The sequence below is a fragment of the Calonectris borealis genome, chromosome 1 (genome assembly GCF_964195595.1).
Source record: "Calonectris borealis chromosome 1, bCalBor7.hap1.2, whole genome shotgun sequence".
NCBI lineage: Eukaryota > Metazoa > Chordata > Aves > Procellariiformes > Procellariidae > Calonectris > Calonectris borealis.
In genome coordinates this window covers 213,136,548-213,149,190 of record NC_134312.1, presented here as the reverse complement: position 1 = coordinate 213,149,190, position 12,643 = coordinate 213,136,548, and the positions used below count along the sequence as shown (strand labels likewise).

At 37.3% G+C, this 12,643-nt stretch overlaps 1 protein-coding gene across 4 annotated transcripts in view; it reads left to right on the top strand.

Moving 5' to 3' along the window:
* The window catches only part of DLG2 (discs large MAGUK scaffold protein 2), a 1,041,736-nt gene that overhangs the window by 582,660 nt on the left and 446,433 nt on the right, over positions 1 to 12,643 (top strand). The window contains exon 1 of one of the 4 annotated variants that reach the window (XM_075140225.1): positions 2,375 to 2,692. The exons of the other annotated variants lie outside the window; for them this stretch is intronic. Coding sequence (XP_074996326.1) covers positions 2,375 to 2,692 — 318 coding nt within the window. Of the gene's footprint in view, positions 1 to 2,374; positions 2,693 to 12,643 lie in introns of those variants that run through there. 4 annotated transcript variants of the gene reach the window in all.

Below are 12,643 nucleotides of genomic sequence, written 5' to 3'. Positions count from 1 at the left end.
TGAAAGACATATTTAAACTGGTTTTTTTAGATTCTGACTGGCATTTGAAAAAGCTGCAATAGCATCAGTATATTCTGGAGTGAACTGGGTAGCTTGCTATGTGACAAAAAAGCTGATGGTCTTAAGCTGATGGACACTGCTAATACAGGTCTATAAGGATGAAAATGAAATCTGAATTTGGCCTTGTTAGTGTTTTCTCTTTAAATATATATATATAGTATATAAATAAATGTATTATTATTTTATATATGATTTATAGCATCAATTGGTGGTCATTGGTCAATTGATGGTCAATTGATGGTCACTACATAGAGGTAGTCCTGCTGGAAATGATGCAGTAATGATTTGGATTATCTTCTGGTAGACAAGTTTTTAAGTGCTAAGGGTTGAATTATCCTTGAGCACTAGAGGAAAGCAGCTTTCCGGACAGCTCGCAAACCTTCACTCCTTATGCTTAAGAAAAATTGCAAAACCATGGATTCAGTCTTATGTATCTTTACATTTACTTTGCACATAGCAATGATTACCTTATAGACTCCCTTAGCTCAGATTTTTAAGTGCTGGCTTCCATATCTACCCCTGCAATTCAGAAGTGCATTAATATTTGTTTTTCAAACATGAAGTGACCTTAACTGTATGCAAAGCTATGAGACTTCTTGCAGTTGGGCACTTGTTATGTGAGAGGACACAACCAGGTGTATGATTTTGGCTTTTCAGCAAAGTTCTGAATAAACCTTGCATTATAACATGATTGTACTATAGTTTAGGACAAGCACCCTGAATGAAAATACAGTTAAAACTGATGTTAGTTTTACATGCGACAATTTGAATTACAATCTTGTCAAAATATTTTCTCCAGTATTAGAGCATTGCCATAATTTTTCTTTAAGAATTACTGTCAGGTTGTATCGTTATTTATTTTAGCAATGTCTAAGCTTTGAGGAGTTTTAGGTTAGTAATTTAGGAGGAATTAAATAATTGAATCAAGTCTTATTGCACAAAAGCATTTATAAAAATTCATTTATCTCATTTGAAAGTATATTTGCAGATAGTTATAGTTGTCTCTTTGTCTTTGAACTCTTTAAAAGTAAATTTGCTTTCATCTTTGGAATGGTAAAACTATGCATATCACTTATGAATTCCATTTAATTTTTGTGTACTTAAATCCTAGTTGAACACCAATAGACATAAAAGGATTCTGTCACAGTCTTGTATTTGTTTTTAAAAATTAATCGGTTATTTTCTATGGTTAAAAGTACTTGAAACATGCTTAGGTTAAAAGAAAATGTCCAAAAAAGTAGATATATGGGGGTCCAAGATCCACTGAGTCTTAAGGGGCTAAAGACTTAGTCACCTGAACCTCTCCAAATGTTTGAAACAATCAGCCCAGATTTCATACACTTTACACCCCTGTCACTTCTATGAGAAGAAAGAAAAGAAAATACTTGCAAATAAAGATTGCAAGCAAATTTAAGGAAAAGAGATTGAATTAGTAAGAAAAACCCAAGAGGGGATTTACAGAAAACTCTGTACAGAAGGTTATTTGCAAACACCAAAGAATTTGTAAAGGGTGAAAAAAAGAGGAGAAAATGATTCATCAATCATAATCTTGAAGACCTTATGCACAAATAAATATATTCACATTCATATATATAAGCTGCTGGAGATTTGTTAATTTGTTGCATAGATCTTTTCTAGGTGGCTTTATTTTTAAATTCAGCCTCCTGCTCTCTTTCCGTTGTGTTTATGTACATTAGCACAGACCAAAGTTTATGCTACAGTTTAGCATTTAGGGCAGATAACATTCTTCCTGAACTTGTCGTTTGCATCTCCTGATGCAATTTTGTTGACAAGGTCTTTTCAGGCATGCAGGGGAAAAAAACCACTCCTGCATCTGTTTTGATCATTGGCAAAGGGGTATCTTTTTCAGCAGTTTGTCTAGATGCTATTTCCACAAGAAAGCACTTTGCCTGCAAAGCTTGTACATATAAATCCGCTTCAGCAGGGTGCCTGCAAGTTGTGTCAGGGTCAACAAGAAAAAGACTAAATCTTCCTGAAAATTGCAAGAGTGTTTTTTGTTTTGTTTTGTTTTTCTCCCGTGGTTTGTCATCCAGAAAGGGATGCAGGCGCGCGTCCCAGCCACGCAGAGCATTGATTGCTTCTGCCTGCAGCGGGGATGCTGTCAAGTCGCTGCGCGAGTGGAGTCCGGTATTGACACAGAGCTGCTGGCCAGCAGCTCATGCTGCGCCCCGCTCCCGCCATGCCCTGCCGCTAGCTGCTGCCAAGGGGGCTGGGGAGGCCCCGGCAAAGGACCTCACGTCTGGGAGGAGAAGCACTTTCATGCAAACTGGCCAAAGGAAGCCCTGGGTGCGCCATGCACGCACACCTTCCCAAGCAGCACAGCTGCGGCAGGGGGTCCGAGGGGTCGGACGCCGGCAGGAGCGTGCCTCCCGTAGCGAGAGATGCCCACTGCGCCTGCCGTTGGCACCAGCATCCTCTGGGGCTCCAGTATAGCTCTCAGGCGCCTCCTTTTTGGGGACCTGGGGGTGCCAGCCAGAGCAGGAGCAAGATTGTCCCTCTGTGGGACACTGTGCGGAAGAGTCCCCTTAAATCCCCAGCCAAGGCACAGGGCAGCCCAGGGGAGTGGTGGTCAGAGTGCGCCTGTGCCCACGGCTGGTCCCCCCCGGTGCAGGTGAGCCAATTCTTCACTCTCCAAGCGACTTAGAGGATGCTCCAGGGAAAGAAAGTGAGGTTTGGTGGTGTCGGCAACTTTTCGTGTTGTGTCTTGATTTGTGTTTAGTGGTGCCTTCTGGAAAAATTATATGCAAGGGCGAGCTGTCGGTTGGTGATGTCTGTTGTTTGCATATTGATTCTCTGTGGCCTGTGGAAATTGTGGGGTCATCTTGGAAGGGTTTTCTTGTTAAAATATTTTGGTTTTTACCTCCAGGTTCTATAGACTTTGTATTCCATCGTGTTGTGTAAAGAAAGTATGTGTTTATCCCCCCCCACATGTAATGGATTTTGCCTGCTTCTGTGAACAGTTTGTTTTCAAATATTGCATGAAGTTAATAAGGTTATTTTAAATACAGAACATAGCGGGGGTGTTTTAGATTTATTAATAAGAGAAAGTGTGACCTGTTTTTCCTCTTTGGAACTTCAAATGTAATTAAAATCTTTAATAAATATGAAATAGGTCTTTACCTTTCACAAATCTATAGATTTTTATTTAATGGCAAGGCAGCGTATTTCAAAATATAAAACAACCAGTGTCTAGGATGTGTACAGATACCTGTAAGCAATTAGATTGAGAATGATTACACACGAGACAACCCAGCACTGTGAAACAGGAATCACAGTGACACTCATATGATGGTTAATATTAAAAAGCATTAACACTTCCCCCACATATGCATGTTTTCATTTCTCCCTTAGAAAACTTTAAGCTCATTCAAAAGCTTTATATTATGTCAACATCAAATCCTTTTGTCATAAGTTCACACTAAAAAAGCAGAATTTAATGTTGAAATAGGTTTTTGAGGTATATGTTTACTTACTGAAATAGTATAGAGTTTAACTAGCCTTAGCCCACATTGAACATGTGCATCCTCTCTAGAGATTAAATCAATTCTTTGATGGAAATGTTTTTAATATATTTTCACTGAACAGAAAAGCAATAAGGCAAAGGATTGTCAGATAGTGTAGCTGTACTTTATCTTTTCTTATGGTCTAAAAAAGTGATGCTCTGTTGACTGAAAGTGATTGCTATATATAAAAAGCTTCATTTTTTTGCCTCAAATCTATTATCAAGTGGAAAAACTAAGCTCTGTGATATATTTTGGAATGACCAAAATGTTGCATGTGACTACAGTATATGTTATACATTTTCTGTCATATACAAAGCACATATGACTATTTATGTTGGAATAAAGCCAATATTAATATAATATATAAAACATAAAACTAGACTGTGTTCTAATTTTAATTATAAAAGGCTCTAAACATTTTCTTAGGCTCTAAAGATTTTTGCTTTGGAAAAAGCTTGAAGGGAAAAAATACTGTAAAGGAAAGGGTTCCTTGGTTTTCAAAGGTATAGAATTCATAAAGAGAAAATGAAGGAGCAATTTAAAAAAAAAGAAAAAAAATTAAAAAATTAAAGGCCAGTTCAAAGACTACTTCAGTATCTAAGTTATAGATGCATTGTAAGGTTACTTCAGTATTTTCAATGCCTTTGTAATCACATTCACTTGTGTTTAGACAATGTGAAATTTTTCAGGTGTATGTACTTTCTTATATTTAATTTTGAACTCTGCACTGTAAACTTCCTTTACTTATTACATTCTTAATGCCAACTACCTTATTCTGTTTAGGAAAGTCCCTTTCTTGTGTTCTCCCTATAATGAATCAATCTACCATCAATCAAACTGATTTTCAGTGCCTAGGGATGGACTGATGTACTTACTTTCGCAAATACTTGGTGGTTTTTATGTCACAGAGTTGTGAGATAGTTTGTTTCAAATAATAATCTATCTTTTTTTCCCCTGTGTAAAGTAAGCATTGTGCAAGCTATGGGAAGAAAGGAAAGACTGTGTGTGTGTATGTGTGTGTGTGTGTGTATGTATGTTGTTGTATGTACATACACTTAGACAATCATTATATCGATTATATTGCATAGATGCCATATGGGAAAACATAATAGAGATGCCCTTAATAATTGCCCTTACTTTGGGGATACAAGTCGAAATCAGTGATGTTTTTTGAGGGCTGTGTTGACTGGGAAAACTGTTGTCTGTCTTGGCAAAATAAGGAGCAGTAGTGAAACGGTTGTATTTGCTGGCCTTAAAAAAGGAAAAATTATTTGAAATTTCCATCTTATATGTAACTGTGATAATAAATAAGCTAGTGACAGCTTCAAAGGTGGGGATTTTTTTTCTGTAAAGTTCTGACAAAGTACACTTTGTCATCCTGATCCTGATAAAAATGTTGATTTTTATTGCTGAGGACATGGGTCCATTTTCTTTACCAGTTCCTTCTTCTTTAGTATGTCAGAGTAAAGAATGGCACTCTGGTATCATTAATATTTTAACTGTCTTAGACTTTCTGCTTTGTTAGCTTGTATGTTTGTGTTTCCTCGTAGTTTCATGTTGAGTTGTGGGTAGAAAAATGCTCTCAATGTATCCAAACAGAAATACATTTGGAATTACAAAAAAAACCCACCTTTTAATTTTGAAAGTGAGTTGAAATCAAGTTTAGATGGAAATTTGACTCCAAGGCCTAATTTGTTTTTACTTCCAGTCCTTTTTGACAAGCTCATTTACAGTTCTGTTTCCTTTATTTAAATGAAAAAGAAAAAAGAACAGAAAAAAAAAAGAAAAGTATGTTAATAGCCAAGTTTTATATTCCCTGTTGCTTGGAAATATTTCTTGCTTCTCTGCAGTGCACTGGCTATCTCTCCCACTGTTAGCATCATGGAGTCATATAATTTGTGTGATTCATTCAGAGATTTCATACCTAAGGCCCCAGTGTTATGCTAACTGTGAGAACTATGGGCGAAATTTAGGGGGGGTGAAACGGAGTCAAGGAGGTGACTTGCAGTTTTCAGTGGGTCATTCTAACATTGGACGTAATCTGTAACATTGGATGTACTTTCCTTCTTGGCACATATAGACTGTTGTCACATATAATCTACTGATTAGTCAGATTAGAAACGTATGATAACACGTGTAGCTGAAGGTGTGCAATGAACAGCTATTCTTTGTTCAGAAGGGATGGAGGGAGAGCAGGCTGTATTACCCTGATTATAGGTTGAAGAGGAAATTGCAGAGATTGAGCCGCTCTGCTTGTTTTAAGAAGTCCAAGGTATAAATTTTACTTCGGGGAGTCTATATGAAAGAGGGCCTCCTCTAAACACCTTTCCAATATGTGCGTAACTGCATGTTTTCAGATTCCTAGAACTCAATATTGTTCTGTTGAAGGGGAAGGAAGAAGGTAGAAGTGGATTCCCATCTTTGGCTGTTTAGAACAACATCTGGTGTCCAGAAGACAATATTGGATTCCACTTTAGTTCAGCTAACTCTATTTGCTATTAGATTTTTGGCCCTTCTGTTTTGAAACGTTCTCAAGGAAAAATATCTCATGTCAGGTAGTATCCTGGATGTGTCATCTGCAAAAATGCAGACGTGTTTTGTTTTGAAAACTTACATAGAACTGTAAATTTTCACATGTTTTAAAATAGTTTACTGTCAATGTCACTTTTGATGGCTTTTTTGGTTAGTTGTGTTTTTCCAGCAATATCAGAAAAAAGTTTTTTTTGTAGTCAGTGTCTTTTAAAAGAAATAGCATCACTGAGCTGTTTTGTTACCTGGTAGAGAGGCTTGTGAGCTAAACCCTAGTTTATAGATGTGGCACGACTTAAAAAAAAGCAGTGAGCAGCAGAATTCTGAAGTATAAGCTGAGAATGGTCTTTTGTCTTTGAAGGCCTTTGGCGCTGGTTTGGAAATTTCAGTATATCATTTGAGAGCTCTTTGCATGGCGAGATGAGGCGAGAGCTAGCTTCGAGGCATTCTGCTATAGTACTAAAGCAGAAGGTCTATTCCAAGAGATACTGGCTCTCCTAACAGTATAAAGAAATGATTTGTCATCGGTTGTGTTTTTGAAAGCTTAAATTACTCCTTTCAGGTTCACAGATTCCCGCATGCGACTGGCCGTTCTTCTGTCGAGTCGCTCCCAGCAGTGGAGATACGTTGAGCTACTTTAGTTAGCTAAGGGAGATCTTTTCACTCTAATTTAGTGTAGTCAAGTGCCAGGAAAATAGCAGTTAAAGGAAAGCCAAATAATGATGTTTATTTGGCTTTTAAACTTCCTTTTTTTTTTTTAATCTTCAAGGCTATTGAGAGCTAGATGTCATGAGTGAAGAGTTAAAGATTTGACGTAACTCTGACACTGTTAAGAAGGATAAAACAGAGAGGAGTGACTGGGCAATTTTTAATGGAGAAAGAAGTTCATATCCCATTCTCAGGCTGGTACGCTCTTACCAATGGATTTAGGCAATAGCTCCTAAGTTTTAGGAAGATGTATCTTAATTCAGCATCTTGCCTTGGATGGATCATTGTGCTGCATTTATAGAAGTAAAGTCATTTGTACATCTTTTAAGTGACAGCTGCACAGATTGCTGACAATGTTTCAAAGCAGAAATACAAAAGCTGTTAGCGTGTTCTTTTGCAAGATGAGTAATATTGTTCTAACGATTCCTGTATCCAGTGACAGAGGACTTTGAGAAGTCTACAGCATTCTGGGTGACATTCATATCTGACACTCTCCCAGGGCAGCTGCTTTAGAAAACAATATGCTTTTACATTCATATTTAACCTATTCTTTCTACCAAAACCAGGAAAGCATTGTTAATACGGAATTCATAGCATTTAGGTTTTGTTTGGCATAAAAAGGAGGTCAAAGATTAGCCTTTGAGAACCCTGTGCTGAGTTCAGCAATCTCATTAGTGATGTAGAGAACGTTCCTGGTCAGAAGTAACACGAAATGTTGCATAATATTTGTTCGGAAATACGGTTTCCTTAGTGTAATGGCTGTTCACGTAATTCCAATTTGAAAGATGGACATGGTATGTCATGAAAAGACCAGAAACTAAATGTGCTGAGACACACTTGGACTTTCTCTATAACATACAGGTTTAAAAAAAAAAAAAAAAGGAAAAAGAAAAAGAAAACCCCAGCACTAGTCATGGAGCTTTGTGCTCTGCAGACTCGGGAACCTGGGGATGTGTCATTCATTCCAGATTTTCCACCATGTCTCAAGGGGTCATTCAGCTACCTCTGCCTGGATTGATAATGTAGCATTGCTTTGCAAAGGCTATTGGGAGTAAAAGAAAAGTGGATGTTCTTTTCTTTTGTTGTATAATATTCTGTCTCCCTCTATTAATGTAGCAGGTCTTTCATCAGTGTTAATATTTTTGTTCATATGTAATTTTAAGTGGCAGCAAAGACAGTTAAGAAATAGGCATGGTTACACAGATCATGAAAGTATTTGTGTGCAAGATGTTCTATATATCTTAACCTAAATACTGAAAAGGATAAATACATGCTATGTGCTGTACTAACCAAAGATTGTAATGATTTATAGTTTATCTACACACATTTTGGCTCCTGCTGATTGTTCAATCATAAATATGTTAATGCTTAGTGTGCATGATTTGTTGCACCATATTTAGATTTGCATTTAATTAATCCCATGTTTCAAAGTTTCTCCTCCTAGACGCATCAAGAAGCCAAGATCATTTTCTCCCCTTGACATATAATTTGGCTTCTGGGATTTTCAGGGGGGATGAAAGGGGGCGTGGGAAGGGAATTGTAGAATTTGGAAGGGGATTGTTTGTAGCATTGATAATTGGCCAAAACTGCACAAGTGCTCTGATAGTCCTCCTGCTATTGATAGATTTCTCTAATACTTGGCATGTGTATTCACCCATGGATAAACTGTTCATCTTGAGAACAGTTAAACTTGAGAACAGGAGGGTATTTCTCTAGGACCAGACTGGCAGAGGCCAAAGGGATTAAAAAACTTCCCTCCCCACCCTTTTTCTATAGTCTGCCATGTAATCCACTCCCAGGAATATTCAGGCATTTTCACTTAACAAGCTCCTTACCGTCACAGGAACTTACAACCCAGGAAAGTCTCTGATCTGTCCTGTATTACTCCGATGGCACACGACACAATAGGATTTTACTCTTCCTGTCTCTTAAACTGACTCGTGAGGTTATAGGTTGCTGGAAATGTTTTGTGGCCTGTCAACAGGACTGATAGACTGGATGCTTCCCAGACTAAAGGAAAAAAAAAAGGATGCCTTATGGCTTGCTTAAGATGATAGGAATAAGACTTGATAACCCTGCTTGTGCTTTCTCTCTAATGTTCCACTACATTTAAATTAGGCATTTGAAGATGAAAAACCTTTACCGCAACTCCACAAGATGGTTTTGGTCTAATCAAAACAAAATAAGTGAAGGATGATGCATGACAATTTATAGCTGGATGCTGAGCAATAGCTAAGATTGAGATACAATGTGTCTCAGCTATTTTGGCATGACTTGAAGACACAACCTGAAAATTGATTTCTGTTTTGGAAATGGCTCTCTCTACCGTTGTGGGGTATTTGAATCAACTGTGACAATGTCAGAGTTCCCTACAAAAAACCTAAAGGGAGTTTCTAGTTGTAGTAATGACAGGATTTACAGAGTTTGCCAATTTAGCTCTCTGTTTCCTCATGTCTGCATGTGGTTTTTGGATGAAGGATAATAAAAATAAAGCCAAAACAGCTAAAAAAGAATTATGGATTAAATTACTATGCTTTTAAGAACTGTGTTTGCTTTGAAATAAGCCATAGATTGTTACAATGGAGTTTAGAAATTAAATAACATACATTCATTTACTTTTTTGTATAAGTATTTTTTTATAAATTACTGCAGTTAATCAGATGAATTGGCTCAATGGTCACCTAATTTCAAAAACTCCCATTGTTTTGAGAGTTAGAAATACCAGGATCAAAAAGGACTTTTTTATGTATTCAAAATACAGGTTCTGTAATATCTAGAATGAACATCAGAAAAACAAACAAAATAATCCTTTTTGTAAATTCCAATTCTGGTATAAGCTTTCTTTTAAGCCACAGGAGCCAGCTATGAATGCAGTACAAAATCCAATTTAGCAAAATAACATCTGGTTTTGCTTTACATATATTGTACTTTTAATACGGAGTTTTACCTTTCTGATTAAGTATTTGTATAAGGAGAAGCCGGTTACTTCAGCAGCTGAAATTGCTCATATAATTGGTCAAACAGAACATCAGACAAATGATTTTCGTTATGCATTTCAAATGAGAGCAGAAGGGAGTAGTGCCATAGGCTTCCAGTTACTGACATCGTAGAGCAGCTATGCTGCACTCAGATATGAAAACAGTTAAACAGAGGCTTTTGACTCCTTATTTACATTTGTTTTTCTTTTAAATTCTGCTAAACACTTCCTCCATACTGAACTGATATTTGTTGCATTCGTGATCACAGAAACTTTTGGTATTTATCCCTGTGCTGGTTTGTCCAAGTGTTTGTGTTGCAGTTATCACCCACCTGATAGCTGAGCACATTAAATATTTACTCATTTATTGAAAATGTAAGGTCTAAGCTCTGTTTTTACTTTTCTTCATTCTGTAGGGTCTATTTTGTGAAATATGTGATTTTGACAGCTTTGTGAAGGAGAAATGCAGCTGTGCTCCACTTAAGAGTGGCTGCCAGAGGAGTGGGGTCCTGGCCCTACACTCACTGTGCTGCTTTGCGTGATTGCGTACTGAGCTCAGAGAACTGCTGTGCCAGAAAGTTAAACCAGGGGAAAAAAAAAAAGGTGTTTGAGAGACCTATTTCGTGGCCCAGTTTGATGTCCACTAGCACAGCTTCTAGCGCCAGCAGAAGGCTGAGAGCAGAAGCATGTGACAAGGGACGTGTCCCAGAAGATAGCGCGCAGCTGCCTCTTTCAAGAGTAGTCACACTTAATGTGCGATCTGACGCGTGCGTTTTGGTTTTGACAACACAATAATTCTTGGGGGCCTCCCTGTGCTAAGTGCAGAAACTTGTATCAAGGTCTTTACTACCTCCAAGAACTCAGAAAAAATAATGTTTCACTTAGGAAACGGAGGACACCTTGTTCCCTTTCCCTTTCTATTCTCACTTTCTGACCAGCAGACACATCTGGGTTCTCTTGAAGTCTGTCCATCTTGCAGTCATGAGTATAGGAGTCACTTGTCACAAGTCAGTTGTTGCAATTGAATTTAGCCCTGTGAGACTGCAGTCAGGCAGACAGACTCGAACAGGCAAATGACATTTTGCAAGAAGAACCAAAAATTCTTACCCAGGTCTTCAATAAGAAGGCACTAAAAAAATCAGAGCCCTAATCTCACATTCTCTCTGGGGCTGATGCTGTCACATTTGCTACTGTGTTCTGAACGGTCTTTGGCCTTTGTACACCACTGGCTTGCTCAAGCATAAATTTAGAGACAAGTACTTTAAGCTTGTAGAAAAGACACACCTCTATTGTTTTATTTTCCAAGAGCTTACTTCTCCAACAAAACCTTTTTATGCAATGTTAGTAAGACTTGTTTAAAAAACAAAACAAAAAAAGCCCAACCAATCAACCAGCCACAGTTATTAAAACTTACACTATGTAGTACTGAAATATATATCTTCCATGAACACGGCTGTACAGCAGTTTTCCTAGCTAGCTGGTATTTCTGCTCTATCGGTAAAATATCTCACTTACATGACATGAATTCTTTTCCATTTTTTAATTGTGTGTGTAAAAATGGAAAAAGGGTAACATTGAGTATGCACATTTATAGTGTACAAGACCTTTATACATTCATGTTTTAATACATGTAATATTTTAATATATTTATAGGTAAATGATAATGTTTTATGCAGCTATGCACAAACCAAAGCAGGACAGATATTCAGGCCATGTTTTCTAATGATGGGCAAAGCAAGGATTTTTTAAAAAATTCCTAGGATATGGAGTTATTTAAAAATAAAAGCTCTAAGCAGTTTGATCATCATCAGTTTTCCTCATTAGACATGTATATCTCTGATTTATCAGAACTTAGCACACACCTCCTGGTTTCAGACTCGGAGAGATTACAGTACAATCCTCTGCACTTCTTCCTAACACACAGAAAAAACACATATGTGGAAGTAAAACCAAACTGTTTAACATGAGAATCCATAAAACGTGTGAATGAAATCCAGGTTCCACTGCAGCTTACTAATATTTTTCTGGCTATTCATCCTGTTAGTGTGTATGCATTTGTATATGAAATACATGAAAACTTTTGCAGTAATGATACTCATTCAGTTATTGACAACTGTATATCCTCACTGTCCATGGATTTAATTTTTCAGGAACTGCTTTTTAACATTGCAGGTTCAGAGCAGAATAACGGTATCAGCGGATTGATTATGGGTGGAACTTGTCTGCAGGTGAATAACCAGTAACAACTGGCTAGAGACGTAGTCACGCAAAATTTGGGGAGGGGGTTAGAAAGTGATGGGAGAAGAGGGTGCCACATCTTCAGACTTTCAAAGAGTCTAATTTTTTGAAACACTCGCTTAGCTTGGCATCCGCTGAACATATTACTCATTGAGCATTTCCGAAAAATCTGGCCTATGGGATTTTTAACAACTTTGAAATCATTTATAAGTTGCTATGATTATTATTATAATTTTTAATCATTATTATTTAAATCTTTAATAATTTTAAAGAAGTGAAACACTATAGAAATATGAGGAGGGGCAATACCAGTTTGTTGTACTTTGATTTGACCATAACATACTTTTTCTGTAATGTACCACATGTAGATGTACTATATGTAATAAGCAGAGCCATGATATACTGCAGTTGCCTCTGGGGCAGTTATTAGCTTGCTCAGCCATTGCAAGTATAAAAGTGGTAGCAATCTGATCACTTCTGCAGGCGTAAATCTCCAAAAATACTGCCTTTTGTAGTTCTTTTTTTCTTTGAGTTGTCATGGCAGTATTCTCAGCGGATCTTCTGTTTTTACTGAAGTCTATGTAGTCAGCACAAACTTGGAACTCAT